This window comes from Canis aureus, chromosome 2, assembly GCF_053574225.1.
Source record: "Canis aureus isolate CA01 chromosome 2, VMU_Caureus_v.1.0, whole genome shotgun sequence".
In the NCBI taxonomy this organism is placed as follows: Eukaryota; Metazoa; Chordata; class Mammalia; order Carnivora; family Canidae; genus Canis; species Canis aureus.
The window spans coordinates 8411927-8429579 of NC_135612.1; the positions used below are offsets into that span (position 1 = coordinate 8411927).

The 17653-nt window shown below is 33.8% G+C and overlaps 1 protein-coding gene across 4 annotated transcripts in view; it reads left to right on the forward strand.

Annotated features, from left to right (window-relative positions):
* The window catches only part of GIN1 (gypsy retrotransposon integrase 1), a 28145-nt gene extending 10710 nt beyond the window's left edge, over nt 1–17435 (forward strand). For 3 of the 4 annotated variants that reach the window (XM_077863041.1, XM_077863035.1, XM_077863052.1), the window contains 6 exons: nt 1085–1278; nt 2998–3303; nt 9391–9582; nt 9677–9853; nt 10330–10615; nt 16754–17435. In XM_077863041.1, the coding sequence (XP_077719167.1) occupies nt 1085–1278; nt 2998–3303; nt 9391–9582; nt 9677–9853; nt 10330–10615; nt 16754–17028 (1430 nt within the window). In that variant the 3' untranslated portion in view covers nt 17029–17435. Of the gene's footprint in view, nt 1–1084; nt 1279–2997; nt 3304–9390; nt 9583–9676; nt 9854–10329; nt 10616–16753 lie in introns of those variants that run through there. The other variant, XM_077863059.1, reaches the window with a different exon arrangement.
* Nucleotides 17436–17653: the final 218 nt, after the last annotated feature.

Consider the following 17653-nt stretch of genomic DNA (forward strand, 5'->3'; position numbering starts at 1 on the left):
CCTTCAAAGGAAAGAGAAGTTTGCAGTGAAATAAAGCAGAAAAGTCACCAGATGACTAAGTGAATGTTGGTGCTATTAATTAATGGGAGTTTTGCCTCCAGGTACAAAGTTAGGCTTCCCAAAAAACAAGTCAAGAAGACTTTAAAATAATAAATAAATACGTCCTCACATCTCTCTGTGTATATATCTCCTCCTATAACTCTTACATTTCATAAGTATACCTGTTACCTCTTAATAAAGTTGTGATTCATTCATTCATTTATTTAAACATTTATGCAACAAATGTCTATTAAGTTCCTACTGAATATCAGTCACATTTTAGGTCTTAGGAATAATACACTGATGAATAAAGTAGAGAAGGTTTCTGCCCTTAAGTTGCTTACCAAGTAAGGAATGTTTTTCACTCAGCATATGCTTAATTAAACATATTAGTAACTTAATGCTGTATTTTGGAGTTTGTGTAGCAATCTCATCCACACTGGAGAGAGAGAGTGATTCTTTCCCCTACCTCTTGTTTTCTAGCTGTGAATTCTTCTCAGGTGCCTTCCAAGGAAAACAGAGAACTGTCTTAAAGGATTAAGGTTCTCTCACTTTCCTGCTTTACAAACCCCACCTCCTGTTCAAATCTAGAAAAAGTTAACAGTGGCGGTTGCTTACAAAAATGTACTTATGGTGAAATGCTATTTTAGAAAATTCTATTCCAGAAGTTGCTTATCTATACATAATTTATCTGCTAATTCATGCCATTTTTAGGAGGTGCCTACAAGTATTTTTCCAGTTTGAATACTCCCATAGAAAGATATTATACTCCTGTAGTTATCACATGTTTTTTGATGAACAAGCTAGCTCCACTGGTATAGATAGCTACAGAAGTATAGCAACTAGTGATCCTTCTACATATCAAGTAAGCATAACAGCTGAGGACCTTTCAGACTGTGTGTGCATTCCAAATAAATATTGTCTTAGAGGCAAAAAAAATTTTAAAGATTGCAATGATTTGAAGATAAGGCTCTGATTAGATTATCTTAAAACTGTAGTGATCTCTAAAAATTGTAATCATATCTTTTGTTATTATTTATTCCAGAAAAAAAGCTGTTTTATGTTGGAAAAGACAGAAAACAAAATCGTTTGGTAATTGTTTCAGAAGAAGAAAAAAAGAAAGTCCTAAGAGAGTGCCATGAAAATGACACTGGAGCCCATCATGGCATATCCAGGACCCTTACTCTAGTGGAATCTAGTTATTATTGGACTTCAGTGACCAATGATGTCAAACAGTGGGTATGGCTTATGTTTTAAGAATATTTTAAATACTATCTTTGTGGTAGATATCCAAAATTCATTATTGCTCCAGATTTACTCTGAATATTATTTCTTGTTAAATACTTTTTGTACTAGTAGTGTTTGTACAGAAACGTTTAAAAGGAGTTTTATTTCCCATCAAAATTCTCCTTTGGAGTGCCTGGGTCACTTAGTCTATTAAGCATCTGAGTCTTAATTGCACCTTAGGTCATGATCTCAGGGTTGTGATACTGAGTCTCACTTTGGGCTATGAACTGTGGGGTGGAGCCTGCTTAAGATTTTCTCTCTTCCTCTCTTCCTCTATCTTTGTCCCTCCTCCCTCCCTCTCTTAAAAAAAAAAAAAAAAGCTTTTCAAAATTCTCTTTTAAAATTACTGAAGTATAATTTGAACTAAAACATTATTTAAACCTTTGAAAAATAGCATATTTAAATAGATTATTTAGACAGATTTTCATCATTGAACTCTTTTGTATGGGCAGAATTCTAACATTTCATCTTAATGTAGAAAATGTCAAATATGGCAGAGACCCAAAATTAAAGAAGGCAAAATCAAGTTGTAAAAATAATGAAATTAGTCTTAGTTTGAAACTTTACAACCTATTACAACCTTCGGCTTCTTATAGGATATTCATCTAGGAATAAGTCATCTGATCCCTACTCTATGTAGTGTACTCTGTATGACAAATGGTAGGAATTCCTTGGTATGTATGGGAGATCCTTTTAATAATTATAAAAGTACATCAAAAAGACTGTTATTTCAGGTATAAAGAATTAAAACAACATTTAACTAAATAACATTTGAGAGTTACCAGTTTGTAGCCTGTGCATGTATTCTAAGACCTCAGTATTTGTATTTGCCTTTAGAACTTGTCACACATTCCTTTATTCAGTGAAACCTTTGTCAGATCTTTATCATTTGAGAATGGGTATGACCTTTAGAAATAATAAGATTATTTATGATGAAAGCTAGTATGTACATAAATTGGAAGATAAAACTTTTGATTAAGAGTAACTGTAATGCAAATATAGTTTATAAAATTTTGCTCACAAGTTGATTTGAAAGTGGTTTCAAAAGTGGAATTCTAGAAATATATTGAGCATTGGCACCATCCCGTATGTTACTCAGTTCTCATCCCACTCACATTAAAAGCTCTTTGACAACATGGGCTTTGTTTTTGTTCTATTTTCCTGGGACCTTGAGGAATTCCTGGCATCTGTGTTTTTTGAATAAAATTACGTTTTAATAAATACTGTTCTAACAGATTGGTGAATGAATTTATTAGAATGATAACTTTAAAAGAAAAAAATCTTTCGCTTATAGAAATGATTATAAATTCAGACACTGACTTAAAAATATAATGAATTTGATATAACAAATTTGTTTTGAGATTTATTCACATAATGTTTATTGAATGTAAACTAGAATTTTTTTTTCTTTTTGAATGTAAACTAGAATTAATGTTCCATGTGAATAAGACCTCTGAAGGTAGTCACTGGATTGTAATAGCAAGTAATATTTGCTTATTATTCTGAACAGAAGGTTTTATTCTATTCTGAGAATAGTGTAAAAGCTTCTCCTTCAAAACAAAGTACCTATTAACCATTTTAAAATTGAGATTTATAAGACTGCTTTTTTATTATGTTAAATATATTAACATCTCTGTATCTTTTTTTTCTTATTGTGTGCCTGTTTTATAGGTATATGCTTGCCAGCATTGCCAAGTGGCAAAAAATACAGTTATTCTAGCACCTAAACAGCACCTTCTCAAGGTGGAGAATCCATGGAGTATAGTTACTGTTGATCTGATGGGCCCATTTCATGCAAGCAACAGAAGTCATGTTTATACTATAATCATGACAGATTTGTTCACAAAATGGGTTGTGATTTTGCCTCTCTGTGATGTTTCAGCATCAGAAATTTCTAAAGCTATTATCAATATATTTTTCTTATATGGCCCTCCTCAGAAAATAATAATGGACCAAAGAGAAGAGTTCATTCATGAGGTAAGATAAATTAATTAGGTCTAAGAGCATATTTTACTTACTTTCAGTACCTAGCACACTGGTGCATTATAGAGTAATGCATTATAGAGTAAACTTAGTAAGTTTATATAAATTGCTACAGATGTAGAGGTTTAATACTGTAGAGCACAAAGGTAGCTGGACTGGAAATTAAGAGACCAGGATTTTGTATTAATTGTGCAACTAAGTAATTATAAATCTATCTTCAGGTTTCCTAAAACTAAAATGAGGAAGTTGGACCAAATAATCCTTGTTTTCTAGCTTGAAAATTCTGTAATTGGGGACCTGGGGCTGGCTCAGTGAGAGCATCAAGAGCATGTGACTCTTGATCTCGAGGTCATAGGTTCAAACTCATGTTGGATGTAGAGATGACTTAAAAATAAAATCTTTAGAAACATTCTATGATTGACATACAGAAGGAGAATTGACTAAATGGAGAAATACATCATATTTATAAATGAGAATATTCAGTATTGAAAGGTATTGATTTTTCCCAATTCAAAATTAATTTACATAAGTAATTTCTAATCAGCATTAATAAAGAGGGAGCTTTTTTCCTTGCCTTTGACTTTTTCCAGAGTTGACTTGGAATATATGGATATTCTATCTATATATATTCTATATATATTCTATATATATATTCTATGAAAGAATTCTTTCATAGAATATATATAGATATTCTTTATATATATAGAAAGAATTCTTTCATAGAAAGAATATATAGATATTTTTTCTATATATATTCTGTATATATTCTGTATATATATTCCATGAAAGAATTCTATATTCTTTCATATAGATATATATATATATCTATATGAAAGAATATTCTTTCAAGTTAACTTGAATATATATGAAAATCCTAAAAAAGTAATAGTGACAATAACACTTAAGGTATATTTTAAAATTTTCATGATTAAACAGAATACTAGTATAAGAAAAAATCAGAGACAACCAGACATGTTTAATTCTGTCAACAAGGAGTTGTAGCAAACATGTAAAATGTTATCTACCAGGGAAGCTCATTAGAGACTCTGTGTGTAGGATTTTTATTGGGAGCTGTCACATAGGCACCCTCTGCCTGGCTTGTACCAAAATCTTAGATTCCTAAAGGAAAAAAATGTATTCAGCATAAACCACCTTGTTTGTTTAGTTTAGGCACTGTAAGCCACATTTATCAGGAAACAGTGGAAAATCCCCAAATCCAAGTTCCTATACCCTGGGTGGCTCAGTCAGTTAAGTGTTCAACTCTTGATTTCACTCAGGTCATGATCTCAGGGTCTTGGGTTTGAGCCCTGTGTTGGCTCTCTGCTCAGTGCAGTCTGTTGTCCCTCTCCCTCCCTCTTTGTCGTCCCCCCCCCCCCCACCATGCTCATGTGCCCTCTCTCTCAAAGAAGTAAATAAATCTTTTTAAAAAATAACAAACATGGAAAAGTGTTCAAATTAAATAGGAATGAATAATGCAAAGTAAGACCATTTTAACTTGTCTAATCAACAAAAATGGTAATAATACCAAGTAGACTACAGGTAGAATGAGACAGCCTTACCTTCCTGGCAGCATTGCAACTTGAAACTAACTCTCTCATAAAATAGTTTTCCAAAGGTCCATTAAAAGCCATATATATATGTGTTTGTGTGTGTGTGTGTGTGTGTGTGTGTGTCTTTTGGTTAGCAATCCTATTTCTAAGAATTTATTCTAAGGCAATTATCCAAAGTACAGAAAAAAAGCTCTTTTATGACATGATTACCACAGTGCCATTTATATTAGCGAGAGACAGGAAACAACCTAAAATCCCAAAAAAGAGAGTGTTTAAAAAATTGTGTCTGGCCACATGATGAGATTATTTTGTGGCCATTAAAAATGATATTTACCCAAAAAAGTTATATTTACAAAGAAAAGGAATTAACAGGGGCACCTGGGTGGCTCAGTGGTTGAGCATCTGCTTTCATCTCAGGTCGTGATCCTGGGATCAAGTCCCACATCATGCTCCCTGCGGGGAGCCTGGTTCTCTGCCTATACCTCTGCCTCTCTCTGTGTGTCTCTCATGAATAAATAAGTAAAATATTAAAAAAAAGACATGTAAACTGTTTTTAAGATTTTATTTATTTATTCATGAGACACAGAGAGAGAGAGGCAGAGACACAGGCAGAGGGGAGAAGCAGGCGTCATGCAGGGAGCCCGACATGGGACTCAATCCCGGGCCTCCAGGATCAGGCCCCGGGCCAGAGGCGGTGCCAAACCTCTCAGCCACCCAGGCTGCCTGCTCTTAACAGTTTTTCGTGATTAAAATATACACAATCATCTGTTGCTTTTGTAATATAAATTACTAATGCTCAGCAATAACTAGTTCTCCTAGCCTTTCAAATGTAGAAGGCTGTCTTGTCTTCTTGGAGGTTGGCAAGCCCAAGTAACTAGATCTAGCCAAAGAAATTGAATGGATGGATGGATGCCACTTTCAGACTGAGGTAGTGAAAACCATATGCTCCTTTCTTCAGTCTCCCAGTCTTTTACTTTTTCTCTGGGGAATTGACTGAACATTCCAGATATTACATTATAGGGGGTGAAATTTTCTCATGTAGGATTGCTGAGGCATGTAGTCAAGAATTGTTGCCTTGAAGAGACATACTGACCCATAGCCAAGTTTGTAGGAGCAAGCAGTAAAATTACTGCATTAAAGCTGAGACTTGAAAGTGTTTTATAACTACCACATAACCTTGCCTGCCTTGACTGACACAGTGGTCAAAATGAGGTGCGTGAAACAATCCTGTTTATGGGCTAACAATGTTGGAACTTTGCTTATGTTTCTTTTTTATCTAATAAGAAAGAAAAGTTTTGCTAATGTTGTATACAGATGATTAATAGCATCCTGAATCAACAAGGCGGGTGATTGAATGTCACACATGATGTATGAGGGTATGAAAAGAGAAAGAATCCACAACACATAAGAGGTCTATCTACAGTTCCCTTGTTCATTCTTGGTTTTCAGCAGTAGTTGTGTTTATAAATATCACCTAGTTTTCATCAAACTACTCCTCATGGAATAGCCAGATGGCTTAAGTTTCCTACAGTGAAAACAAGGTACTACTAATAACGCAATCATCCATCAACCACAAGAAAATCATAGAGCTGGTACTTCTACTTAACTTCTGTTACTAATTCTTTTATAGACACATTAATGAGATGAGAACAAACATCAACTAATTAAATCTGATAGGAAATTGTTCACCAAAATCCAAAATATCAAGAAACTGATTTGCTTCCACCACAACTAATAAAAACTAATAAAAAGCCTCATGCTAAGTGCATGTAGTGCTTAGAGATAATAATCATGACAATATGGACTATTATGAGTCACCCATTTTTCCAGTTATGTTTAAAGTCACATAATAATCCAGGACTTTGGAAATTTTACCAAAGATAACAATGTTTATAAGCCTCTTTTGTGAGGTTTAATAGCAAAAAGCTAAAAATCACAGATGATTGAGAAAATTTGTTCTTTTTACTCTGATGTATGTAAATGGCTTAAATATTATACAGTGAGTATAATGGTGACAAAATGAAATGTCTTCTTTTGTTAGCAAACACATACCAAACACTGCTAAAGTGTTGAAATAAGATTACAATGTGGCAATGTGGATGAATTCAGTGTGTGTATTACACAGTTGGATGAAAATATAAATGTTTGAATACAATGCAGGAACTTTTAGTAAAGCTCTGAAGGAAAGAAAACAAACATTTCCAAAGGAAAATCTCCTCCTTTGATTTTAAATACAGGTCTTTAGCAAAACAGAATTGTAACCACTAATAGAAGGGTTTGATGGGAGCAAAAAGGCTCTGGGGTTATGATATCAGGCTAGCATCCCACAAATGAATTCACTGGATCATTCCTAGGCAACCTCTTGAAGCAAAGAAGTTGTTAGACCCTCTTCCAGAGGTCAGTCATTTAAAAGCATTGATTATGACCTCAGATTGAGGCTGACCCAAATAACACCAATTCTCTGAGATTTCCGTCTCTTTTTTAAAAGATTGTATTTTTAAGTAATCTCTACACCCAGCATGGGGCTTGAACTTAAAACCCCAAGATCAAGAGTCGCATGCTTTACCCACTGAGCCGGCTAGGCGTCCCTCTAGGATTTGGTTGTTGTGTTTTTTGTTTTTTGTTTTTTTTTTTTTAAGTATATCTTTTATATTACTTTTTTTTTTTTTAATTTTTATTTATTTATGATAGTCACACAGAGAGAGAGAGAGAGGCAGAGACATAGGCAGAAGGAGAAGCAGGCTCCATGCACCGGGAGCCCGATGTGGGATTCGATCCCGGGTCTCCAGGATCGCGCCCTGGGCCAAAGGCAGGCACCAAACCGCTGCGCCACCCAGGGATCCCTATATTACTTTTGAATGAAAAGACTGAAAGGTGGGGGTAGAGCTGGTTAAGCATCCTACTTTTGGTTTTGGCTCAGATCATGATCTCATGGTCATGGGATTGAGCTCCCCATCGGACTCTGCGCTCAGTGCAGAGTATGCTTGGGATTCTCTCTCCCTTTTCTTCTACTGCCCCCTCCCCCCAACTCATGCTCTCTCTTTCTCTCTCTTTCAAATAAATCTTTAAAAAAATTAAAAGGAGGTCGCCAAAATTAGTACATATATCAGCTAGGAACTTTATTAGTTGCAAGGAAGAGAACTGCTGTCTTCTGCCCAATATATATTCTGCCCAAAAGTTACAAGAAGGCTAAACTGTCCAAGGTTGAATGTCTTTGGGAATCCAATCTTCCAGTCTTCTGTTCCACCATCTTTGAGATACGACTCTTAGTCTTATGTTCACAAGATGGGTACCAGAGCCTACGCCACAAAGTCTATAATTCAGACAAAAAATGGAGAGGACAACAGACGCAAAAAAACCTAGTATGAACTGAGTCTACCCAACAACTTTTAAAAGCCGAACAACTTCCACATTTCCTTTTGACCAAAACAGTATCACATAGCTACTCCTACCTGCAGGGTAGGTTGGGAAATGTGGTTTTGGTTTTGGTGGTTATTAGCTTTACCTTTTTAGTTACTCTGATATGATTTGTCTTCTTACAATTAGGCAACAAGAATACAGTCTTTTATTTATTTATTTTTTTAATTTTTATTTATTTATGATAGTCACAGAGAGAGAGAGAGAGAGGCAGAGACACAGGCAGAGGGAGAAGCAGGCTCCATGCACCAGGAGCCCGATGTGGGATTCGATCCCGGGTCTCCAGGATCGCACCCTGGGCCAAAGGCAGGCGCCAAACCGCTGCGCCACCCAGGGATCCCAAGAATACAGTCTTTTAAAAGACCTAGTTTATTAACCAAAAGTTTACCCAGTTAAAAATAATAAGAAAAGATAGTCTGAGGCATAAGATAGGAAACATAAGTTATTTTATGTTTTATAGGCTTATAGTTAGAAGTTTTCTAAACTCATTTTGACTTTTCTTAGGTCCTGCAGATAATAAATATAACTACGATAATAATAGTAACATTACAAGTTACAAAGTGCCTACTACTTGCCAAGAACTGTTGTAGGTGCTTCACAGATATATACTCATAATTCTCAAAAGAATCCTGGGCAGAATTATCCTCATCTTACGCATGAGGAAACTGAGTATACAAGTTTAGTTATTTGCCAGTCTCATAACTGTTAACTGGGTTATGTGACCTAGTATGTGTTTGAGAAATTGTCTGCTGAATTAAAATGTTACATGAACTCAGAGTTAGTGTTAAATTCTGTTCTTCCGTTTGCTTGCTGTATATGTATGTTTGGCAAGGCTCCTAGCCTCCCAAAACTTTTATCTTTAAAATGGGGTTAATGGTAACTCATGATTGTTGTAAGGTATAACAACAGCAATGTAAAGCATCTATTGTATTGAACAATGGATAATAAGCACTCAGTAAATGGTAATTGCTGTTTTAAATACAGTATGTGTATTTTTATATATAGAATGGCTATGGTCAATGAAAAAGGCAAGATTCAAATTCTTTGAAACCTTTTGGTCAGGGAAAAGTAAAATACAAATTTTAAAGTCCACTTTGTTTTATATACTTTTCAGATCAATGTTGAACTGTATGGATTGTTTGGCACAAAGCAAATTGTAATTTCTCATAGCTCCCAAACCATTAATCCAACTGAAAGTACACCGAGCACAATAAAGGCATTTCTTTCTAAACACTGTGCTGACCACCCAAACAACTGGGATGATCACCTATCAGCTATTTCATTTGCCTTCAATGTAACTCACTTGGTATGTGTCTTTTTATTATTCTGTACTTTTAAGTTATGACTGTTTCTTGGCTACATAAATAATTACAAATTGTTGTTCATTTTCCTTAAAATAGGAGCCTACTAAAAATATACCGTATTTTCAAATGTTTAATCGAAATCCATACATGACTGAGACTTCAGATATTCTCCATGAAGCAGATGGTAATGATACAAGTATGTTTGCCAAAATTCTAGGTGCAATTAAAGAAGCTGATAAAATAATGGAGAATAAGACAACTTCAGCAGGACAGGTGATTCTATTTAATAGAAAACTCTATAACCTAAAAATCCATGAAGTAATTTTAAAAATTTCACCATGCACACACATACACATGGATGCACACATACATATGTTATATAAGCCAAGTTTGTTTCTATTAAATTCTGCTTGTTTTGATTACATAGTATGCTTACTAACTATAAAGTTCTGAGAGACGGTAATGGGAATACCTTGTTCTTTGGAATTAGGTTGAACTGAATTCACATTCCTGGTCTTGTTGCTTTCTGGTCGTTTGATTTGGGCAAATTACTTAACCTATCTCAGTTTAATTTCTTTGCAAAGTTGGGGTAATGGTACTGGTTTTGAAATATTTTTCAGAATTAAATAGAGATTCATGTCTACATTGTAATAATATCTTAGTAAGTAACCATTTTGTTATTTGCATTTACTTTGGAGAAACTATAACTTTCCTCCCTTTGTTCTCTCTTTTTTATTTTGCTCTTATAGATGGAGAACAACAATCTTGATGAACTAAATAAAAGCAAAATCATTGTTAAAAAGAAACCAAAGCAATTAAATCCATTTCATTTAAAAGTGGGTCATGAAGTTTTAAGACAAAGAAAAAATTGGTGGAAGGATGGTCGTTTCCAGTCAGAATGGGTTGGTCCTTGTGTCATAGACTATATTACAGAAAGTGGATGTGCTGTTCTAAGAGACAACACTGGGACGAGACTTAAAAGACCTATCAAAATGTCCCACCTTAAGCCTTATGTAAGAGAGTCCAGTGAGCAAGGTAAATATCTGTTACTTCTTTACATTTTACTTTTTGTGAATGAGGAGGGAAGTTAAAAGTAATATAAGAATCCACCCTCCACCCAACCAAAACCTCTTTTCTCAGTTAGGTTTTCTTTTACTTTCTCATTTTTATAAAATGTGGTATAATTTTAGATCCCAGGTATTCTGTTCTGTTAGAATGACTCTCTTGAAACTGTCAGGCTTCTAAGAGATACGGTTCTGATTTCTAGTGTACTTTCCATACATTTACCTTATAGTTCATGTAGGAGTTATTGGACCCATTTCACAGAAGGAAGAATTAGGTCTTCTTTATTTTTGCTTTCACAACATTTTGTCACTTTGTGCCTCAGCTTAGCATAAGAAAATATCCACTAAGGTAAATGATGCCAAAACCAAACATACTATCCAGAATTCTGTTGTGCGATAAATATACTAGAGAACTTTTTTAAAAGTGTTTTTTTTATGTTATGCCATAGTCAGGTTATGATAGATGCAAGGGAAGGTGCACGGTGGGGTGTAATCAGAATGCTGTAAGGTGCTATGTGGAGAGGTGAAAGCCTGAACATGGTTATGCTTGCCCCCAGATGTGGTTTTGAACAGTCAGAAGGATATCCTGATTTCTTTAACCTTTTCTTTGAGAGATTAAGAGAGAAATGACTTTTTGCTATGGCTTTCAGATTAAATCCCACTTACTTGAGACTGGTTTGTTCTGTCCTATTGTAACCATTCCCTAGAGTTTATATGAGGTGGATAACAGAGGTAGTGAATTGGTACCTCAGCCAGTTTTAATTTGGCTTTTCCTATAAAGAAAAATAAAGCATCAATATTACTTGAAGATAATATTTATACTTATTTATATTATACAGAGTATTTATACTTAACCTTATTTCTTTAGGGTAAAGAAGCCCTTAAGGGCTGTTTGGTAAATAGCTCAACTTTCCTTCTGATCTGGATCAAAACTGTCAAGTTTAAAAACTCTTAGTATCAAAAAAACAAACAAAAAACCTCTTAGTATCTTTCCTTCTGCTTGTAACAGCCTGATTGCTCAATTAGTAAACTTACCCTGCACTGTTCTAATTCTGAAAGCTCACAGTCTCTTCACTGTCCTTGTTGAAAGATGGTACTTTCATTCTTTGTACTACTTGCCCTTTATGATTTCTTTCTTATGTAAGTTAAGTAGAAAAAAAAAATTATACAGGTACATATTGTCCTTTCTTCTCTAGCAAGATTGTTTCCCTAATCTCAGCATTCAGGACTCTCTCCTTTCTAATATGTTAGCCTTCCTTAGTTAATACAAAATTTACATTTAAAATGTTGCTACATCTGCTTCAACATTTTGCAATTTACTCTTGCCAAAGACTTTCTCAGAAAGGAGGCCAAACATTTTGCTACTCCTGCATATTTCAGAATCCAATTGAGTAGAACAGTTTCTAAACAAAGGCAGTCTAATTTTTCCCTCATGCTTGAATTCTCTGCAGATATTTCTTCTTCCAGTAATATAAGGAAAATTTTAATATTAGTACTAGTGTACATGTAAGAGATCTGAGTTAGATGGGTAAAATTGTGTTTTCTTATTAACCAAAGGAAATGTGATCCAACCATCCTGGAATCTGGTTCTTGATTACTATTTGTTCCTTATTTTGTGTTTCTTTTCTTTATAGAAATTCAAAATAAATGTGATTTCTGCCATCTTTTTCTTCAGTATTACATATTCTCTTGAAAATCTTTACCTCAGAAGCTGATTTTAAAGTGTCCTTGAGCTGAATGTCATGCAAACTAAATGTCTTTGAACGTCTTAAATCCTATTCTTTGACATAAATTTAGAAGAGGTATATCCAAAAGACTCTGTCTGTACTTGTCATTGCTACTCTTACCAGGTGTGAGATCGCATAGCTATTTTAAAGACTCACTGTCCAAAGCAGTTAAGCTCTGTTTCCAACTTCTTATCCATTCTTATCTAGAACATAATGTAGAGGGAGCACATTCAGTACTAGGTCAACAATATTTCTCATGGCTATTTTAAGCAGGCCTATGTCATTTTGTCTGGTTCAATGCCAGGTACTTGTTTTTCAAGACTAATTATTTTAGTTAGTTTTATGACATACCTTAGTATCTCTTTATAATCCTAATGTTCCCTTCTGAAAAGAACAATGTTACTGACTCTTCTATCAAACATAGATTTTGAGTAATTTTATTGTTTCATTTTGGGTAGGAGTTGTGATAGATTTCTGTCTGCTGATTGCTCTTCAAAGTTTATGAAATGGTTTTCATTATTTTATAAGTTTCCTACTGCTGCTATAACATATTACTATAAATTTAATGGTTTAAAACACCTTACAGTTCTTTAGCTTAGAATTCCAACATAGATAGGCCTTACTGGGCTAAAATTAGGCATTGGCAGGGCTTTGTTCCTTTCTGTAGGCTCTAAAAGAGAACCTGTTTCCTTGCCTTTTCCAACTTCTAGGGGCTACCCACACTGCTTGGCTTGTGTTCTCCTACCTCTGTCTTCAAAGCTAGCAATGACAGATAGAGTCCTCCTCACGTCACAGTCACTACAACCTTCTCTCTTCCCTCCCCTTCCATGGTTAAGGACCCTTGTCCTTAGGCCCACCTGGATAATGCAGAATTATCTCCCTGTTTTAAGGTCAGCTGTTTAGCGACCTTAATTCCATCACTTCTCAAATTCTCCTTTGTCATGTAAGGTACTGTACTTACAGGTCCAGGGAGTTTTAGAACATGGACGTCTTTAGGGGCCCATTATTCTCCCTCCCACTATTATGGTTTCCATTCATGAAACAAAACAAACTTTAGATCTTTATTAAGCCCATTATATTTACTGTTTTATTAATATAATTTATCCAAAGAACCTCCCTTTGAGCTCTTAGATGTGTAATCTCTAAACTGAGAGTCATTCAGTTCTCTTTTGTTAGTATTGGTTATTTTTATAAATGTGGCAATTATGTAATACCAAATTACAGTAATCTGTCATGATTTTATCATAAGAAAGGATGGATAATCTATTGTATCAACACATTCTAAAAGTTTTAGAATTATCTGGCTGTATATAGAATTAGTCTGATCACCTCTTCAGAATAAGGAAATTTAGTATTCTAAAACCATGTACTTTTCTTTATGTTTAACGAAATAAATTAATCCAAATCACTCAGACTTTTCTGAGACTTTAATTTCAACTTATTTTTCTCCTTAGAGAAACTTAAAAATTTTTTTCTTAATTCCTTTTTTTTTTTAACTCCTTAAAACTACATAAGGAAAAGTATGTCTAAACTGCTGTGATAACACCTTACCTCCACTTGGAAAAAACTAAAGGCTTACTTACTCAGTCTGGCCAAAGCTGAAATAATGCTTTCATCAAACAGATGTCATAATGATAATTAAATTAATAGAATGAAAATAAAAAAGTTTATCCTTTAATACAGCTGAATAGAAAAATGTTTGAATATGATATGTTTACCTCTGTATCGTGGGGGCAAAACTTGTTCTTTTTTACATCCCTAATTCAGGATTATTTTACACCAGAACTGTCCAATTGATATATATAAAATGCAAAAGTTATATAGTAATGTAATTTTAAATTTTCTAGTAACCACATTAAAGTAGGCAAGAAATATGTGAAAATTTTAAAAATATATTTGATATAACCTGCTCTATCTAGTTATTATTTAATAATATGTGTAGGACCTCAAAAGTCTCTTCTGATAATTCCTGGTAATTTGTTTTGAAGTTAGAGAGCATTTCTGTTGGCTCCAGTAGATCTAGACCATATTGGAGTTGAAACATATTTGACCTTCTGGATAAATGAGAATTGGTTTTGTTTTTTTTTTTGTTGTTGTTGTTGTTGTTTTTTCTACACAAACATAGCTTGAAATCTCCAGAGTAATTTTCCATTGCATGTAAAGTGATTTGTGTAGAATTTGCCGAGTATAGTTCTTGTTCTCTACAGTTTTATTACAGTAGGTTTTTTTTTTACAATAGGTACTTTAAAATTTATCACTTATTTAAAAGAAAAAATTTGTGTATTGTATAAAGTCATGTACACATATGACACATAGAAGCTCTCCTCTTAGAAACAAGTGCGGTTGGTAAAGTGCATTGGTTTTGAAGTCCAGTATAACTAACAGGTGTTTAAGCTCAAGCTCTCAATGTATATCCAGGACATCAATGTGGCAACTTCTAAGAGCTTCATGTCTATGCTATGTGCATTTTCCCTGCTGATACCATGTTTACTGGACATATTTTTCAAAAAAAAAAAAAAAAAATGAGAAAACTGCATCAAAGAATTTTTGCAAGGATCTTTGGAAATACCTTAAATTTATGGTATCTGCAATCACCAATACTTTGAGCACTGTGCAGGCCTTGAAACTGTGGAATTCCCATGGCTTATTTGAAAAATTTCACCAGTGATACATTTATCATACCTAACCTTTGGAAGTTCTAAGTGTCTAGCCTTCTCCAGTATTAAGAGCCTAAGAGTGAACTTTGATGTTGAACCTTTAGCAACACATTCTGAGTGTTTGAAATGCATTGATCATGTTTTTGCTCTTTCTTGCTGTTCTTGGACAATAGCACTTCTCATGAGTTGCACAATTTGGTTTTTATCCTTCAGAATTGTTCACTTGTCCAGCAGTTCATCCCATGCTAACATACAAAAATCATTTTCTTACCACCTTCAATTATCTATACTTTGGTTTTCATCATAAATACCTATATCTTGCCATCTTTTTCAATCTAATTACTATTTTTGCATGAATAAGAATTGGTGGGAGAAAACTTGGAAAACCTCTCAAAATTAAAATACCAAATATATTTTGCCTAATGAAGAACAAAATGGTCAAAACTAAATGCCCATGCAAACCCAAGTCCACTTATGGGAGAGCATCATGGCTTTGATTTTTTTAAGTTTTTTAAACCAAAGTTCTTAAGTGTGTAAATTTATGGGATTAGAATAGGCCCAGTGAGCTTTTCACATATTAGTAGGAGAAGGGGTAGAATAAGATCATGTTCTAGGGTTTATTAGGAAATTTATCTGCTCTGAGAAACTTTCTTCAATCTCTAATCTAATGGGCAATTAGTCTTCCTTTTGCTATTTCTTGAACTTAAAATTTGAGGGCTCTTTAAGCTATTAAAATCTTAGAGATAATCATTAATGCTTTGGGAAAAAATGCAGAAAAAGAAGGCTGGGGTCCATGAAGTTAATCATCTGTGGTAGAAGAGTTCTTTGTTATAATGAATTAAAATATCAGGTAGGGAAAAATCCTTTTATGTACATAAACCTTTTTCATGAAGATGGTACTTGTTTTACCATCAGGTTAACATTCATATTAAGCATTTTTTTTTCTGATAGCGATGATAATTTTGCTCAAAGTAGAATAAAATGCTGACAAGGGAAATTCCTTGTCAGTATTTCGGTATGAATTTAACTACACTTTAGAAGTTCATGAGCATTTTGGTATTAAATTACACTTAAATAAGCTAAGCATTGTAAACTGCCTACTTACACGTAAACCTGCCCACTTAACCTGTATCACATAAGCCTGATTCTAGTAACTGTCATATAAGCCTGATACTATTAACTTCATTTTAGTTTATAATTTCATATTATAAACAACTTGATATTATTGTCCTAATTTTAAACAACTGGACATTATTGTCCTTATATGGATTCTGTGAAGATTAAAGTTATAAATGTAAGGATTTTATTTATTAAATATCTTTCAAGATCCCATTAATTTACTCAGGAGTACCTTGCAGAAGCCTATTAATAAGTGTATCATGAACATCAAAAATAGAGTTTTTATAACTGCTTTTAATCTTTACCATGATCTTTAGCCCTTTCTAACCACTCATGTATACCTGCCAAAGACAGATCAAGGGAACAGGAAAACTTGGCTCTTTTAAAATCTTAGGTCTTTCCTGAATTCTATGTATATGAGCTGTCAAATGTATGTATCATTTTATTCATCCTTTGACATGTGTATTAGTAGATAGGAGAATTCACCAGCAGTTAATCTTAGAGTTAATTTTTATTACTTGGAATTTTGTCCCCATTTAACATTGTTTAATTTTAAAATGATGTTTAATTATTCTAAAAGGTAAACTTACATATTTCTTTTTTCAGATAGTCTTTATCTCTTACAAGGTTCAGTAGTGGCAGATCATGACTACATTGGATTTCCTGAAATTCCAATTGGAGCATACCAAGCGAATATTCTGGTAGAAGATGCAACTATTGGCGTAGTCGATAATGAATTACTGACATCAAGCAAAGATCGTGAACTATTAGAATTTAGAAATGCCAAAATCTCTCCATTGATAGAAGATCATAGTACTCTTGAAAAGCAGACTTTCAGTCTGTTGGACTCTTCAAACCAAGTCCTTGAGTACTTAAGTTAGTAAATATCAAAATTCATTTAAAGTGCTTGTTTAGAAAGTATGACTCCTTGGATCTTTATCTTTTGCATTCAAAAAAAAGTTGTGTAGAAGTGTTTTGATACGCTCAGAATGACTAAATCCTGAAGGTTTATTTTATAACTCTTAATTTATCTAAACTTGTGTAATGTTTGAATGTCAGTATGTGTGTGTGTGTGTGTGTGTGTGTGTGTGTGTATATATGGAAAGGAAGCATATAAATGTATAGAGCGTGACTGCTTCTTAGAAAGGAAACTAAATTCTAGCTCAAGACTCTCAGATCTTTCTCTTGTATTGGTACCATATATTTTTTTTTGAATATTTTGCCCCTTTAAAATAAAAGTTTGAACTACCCAGAATGGGATTAATAAATATTTATTCAACTATAACAATGAATTAAGTGAAACTTCTTTCTGTGTCATTGCAACTTTTAAAAATAATACTGTAGGAAAGAATTTGGAGTTGTTTAATGGACTCTTACAGGATATTGATAATTTCACCTTCTAGGCTCATAATTTGTATCTGAATCTATATATTAGTTTGAAAACATTTGTGCATTTCCATAATATATATTAAAGTCAAAAGCACCCACTAATAAGATTTTTTCTGC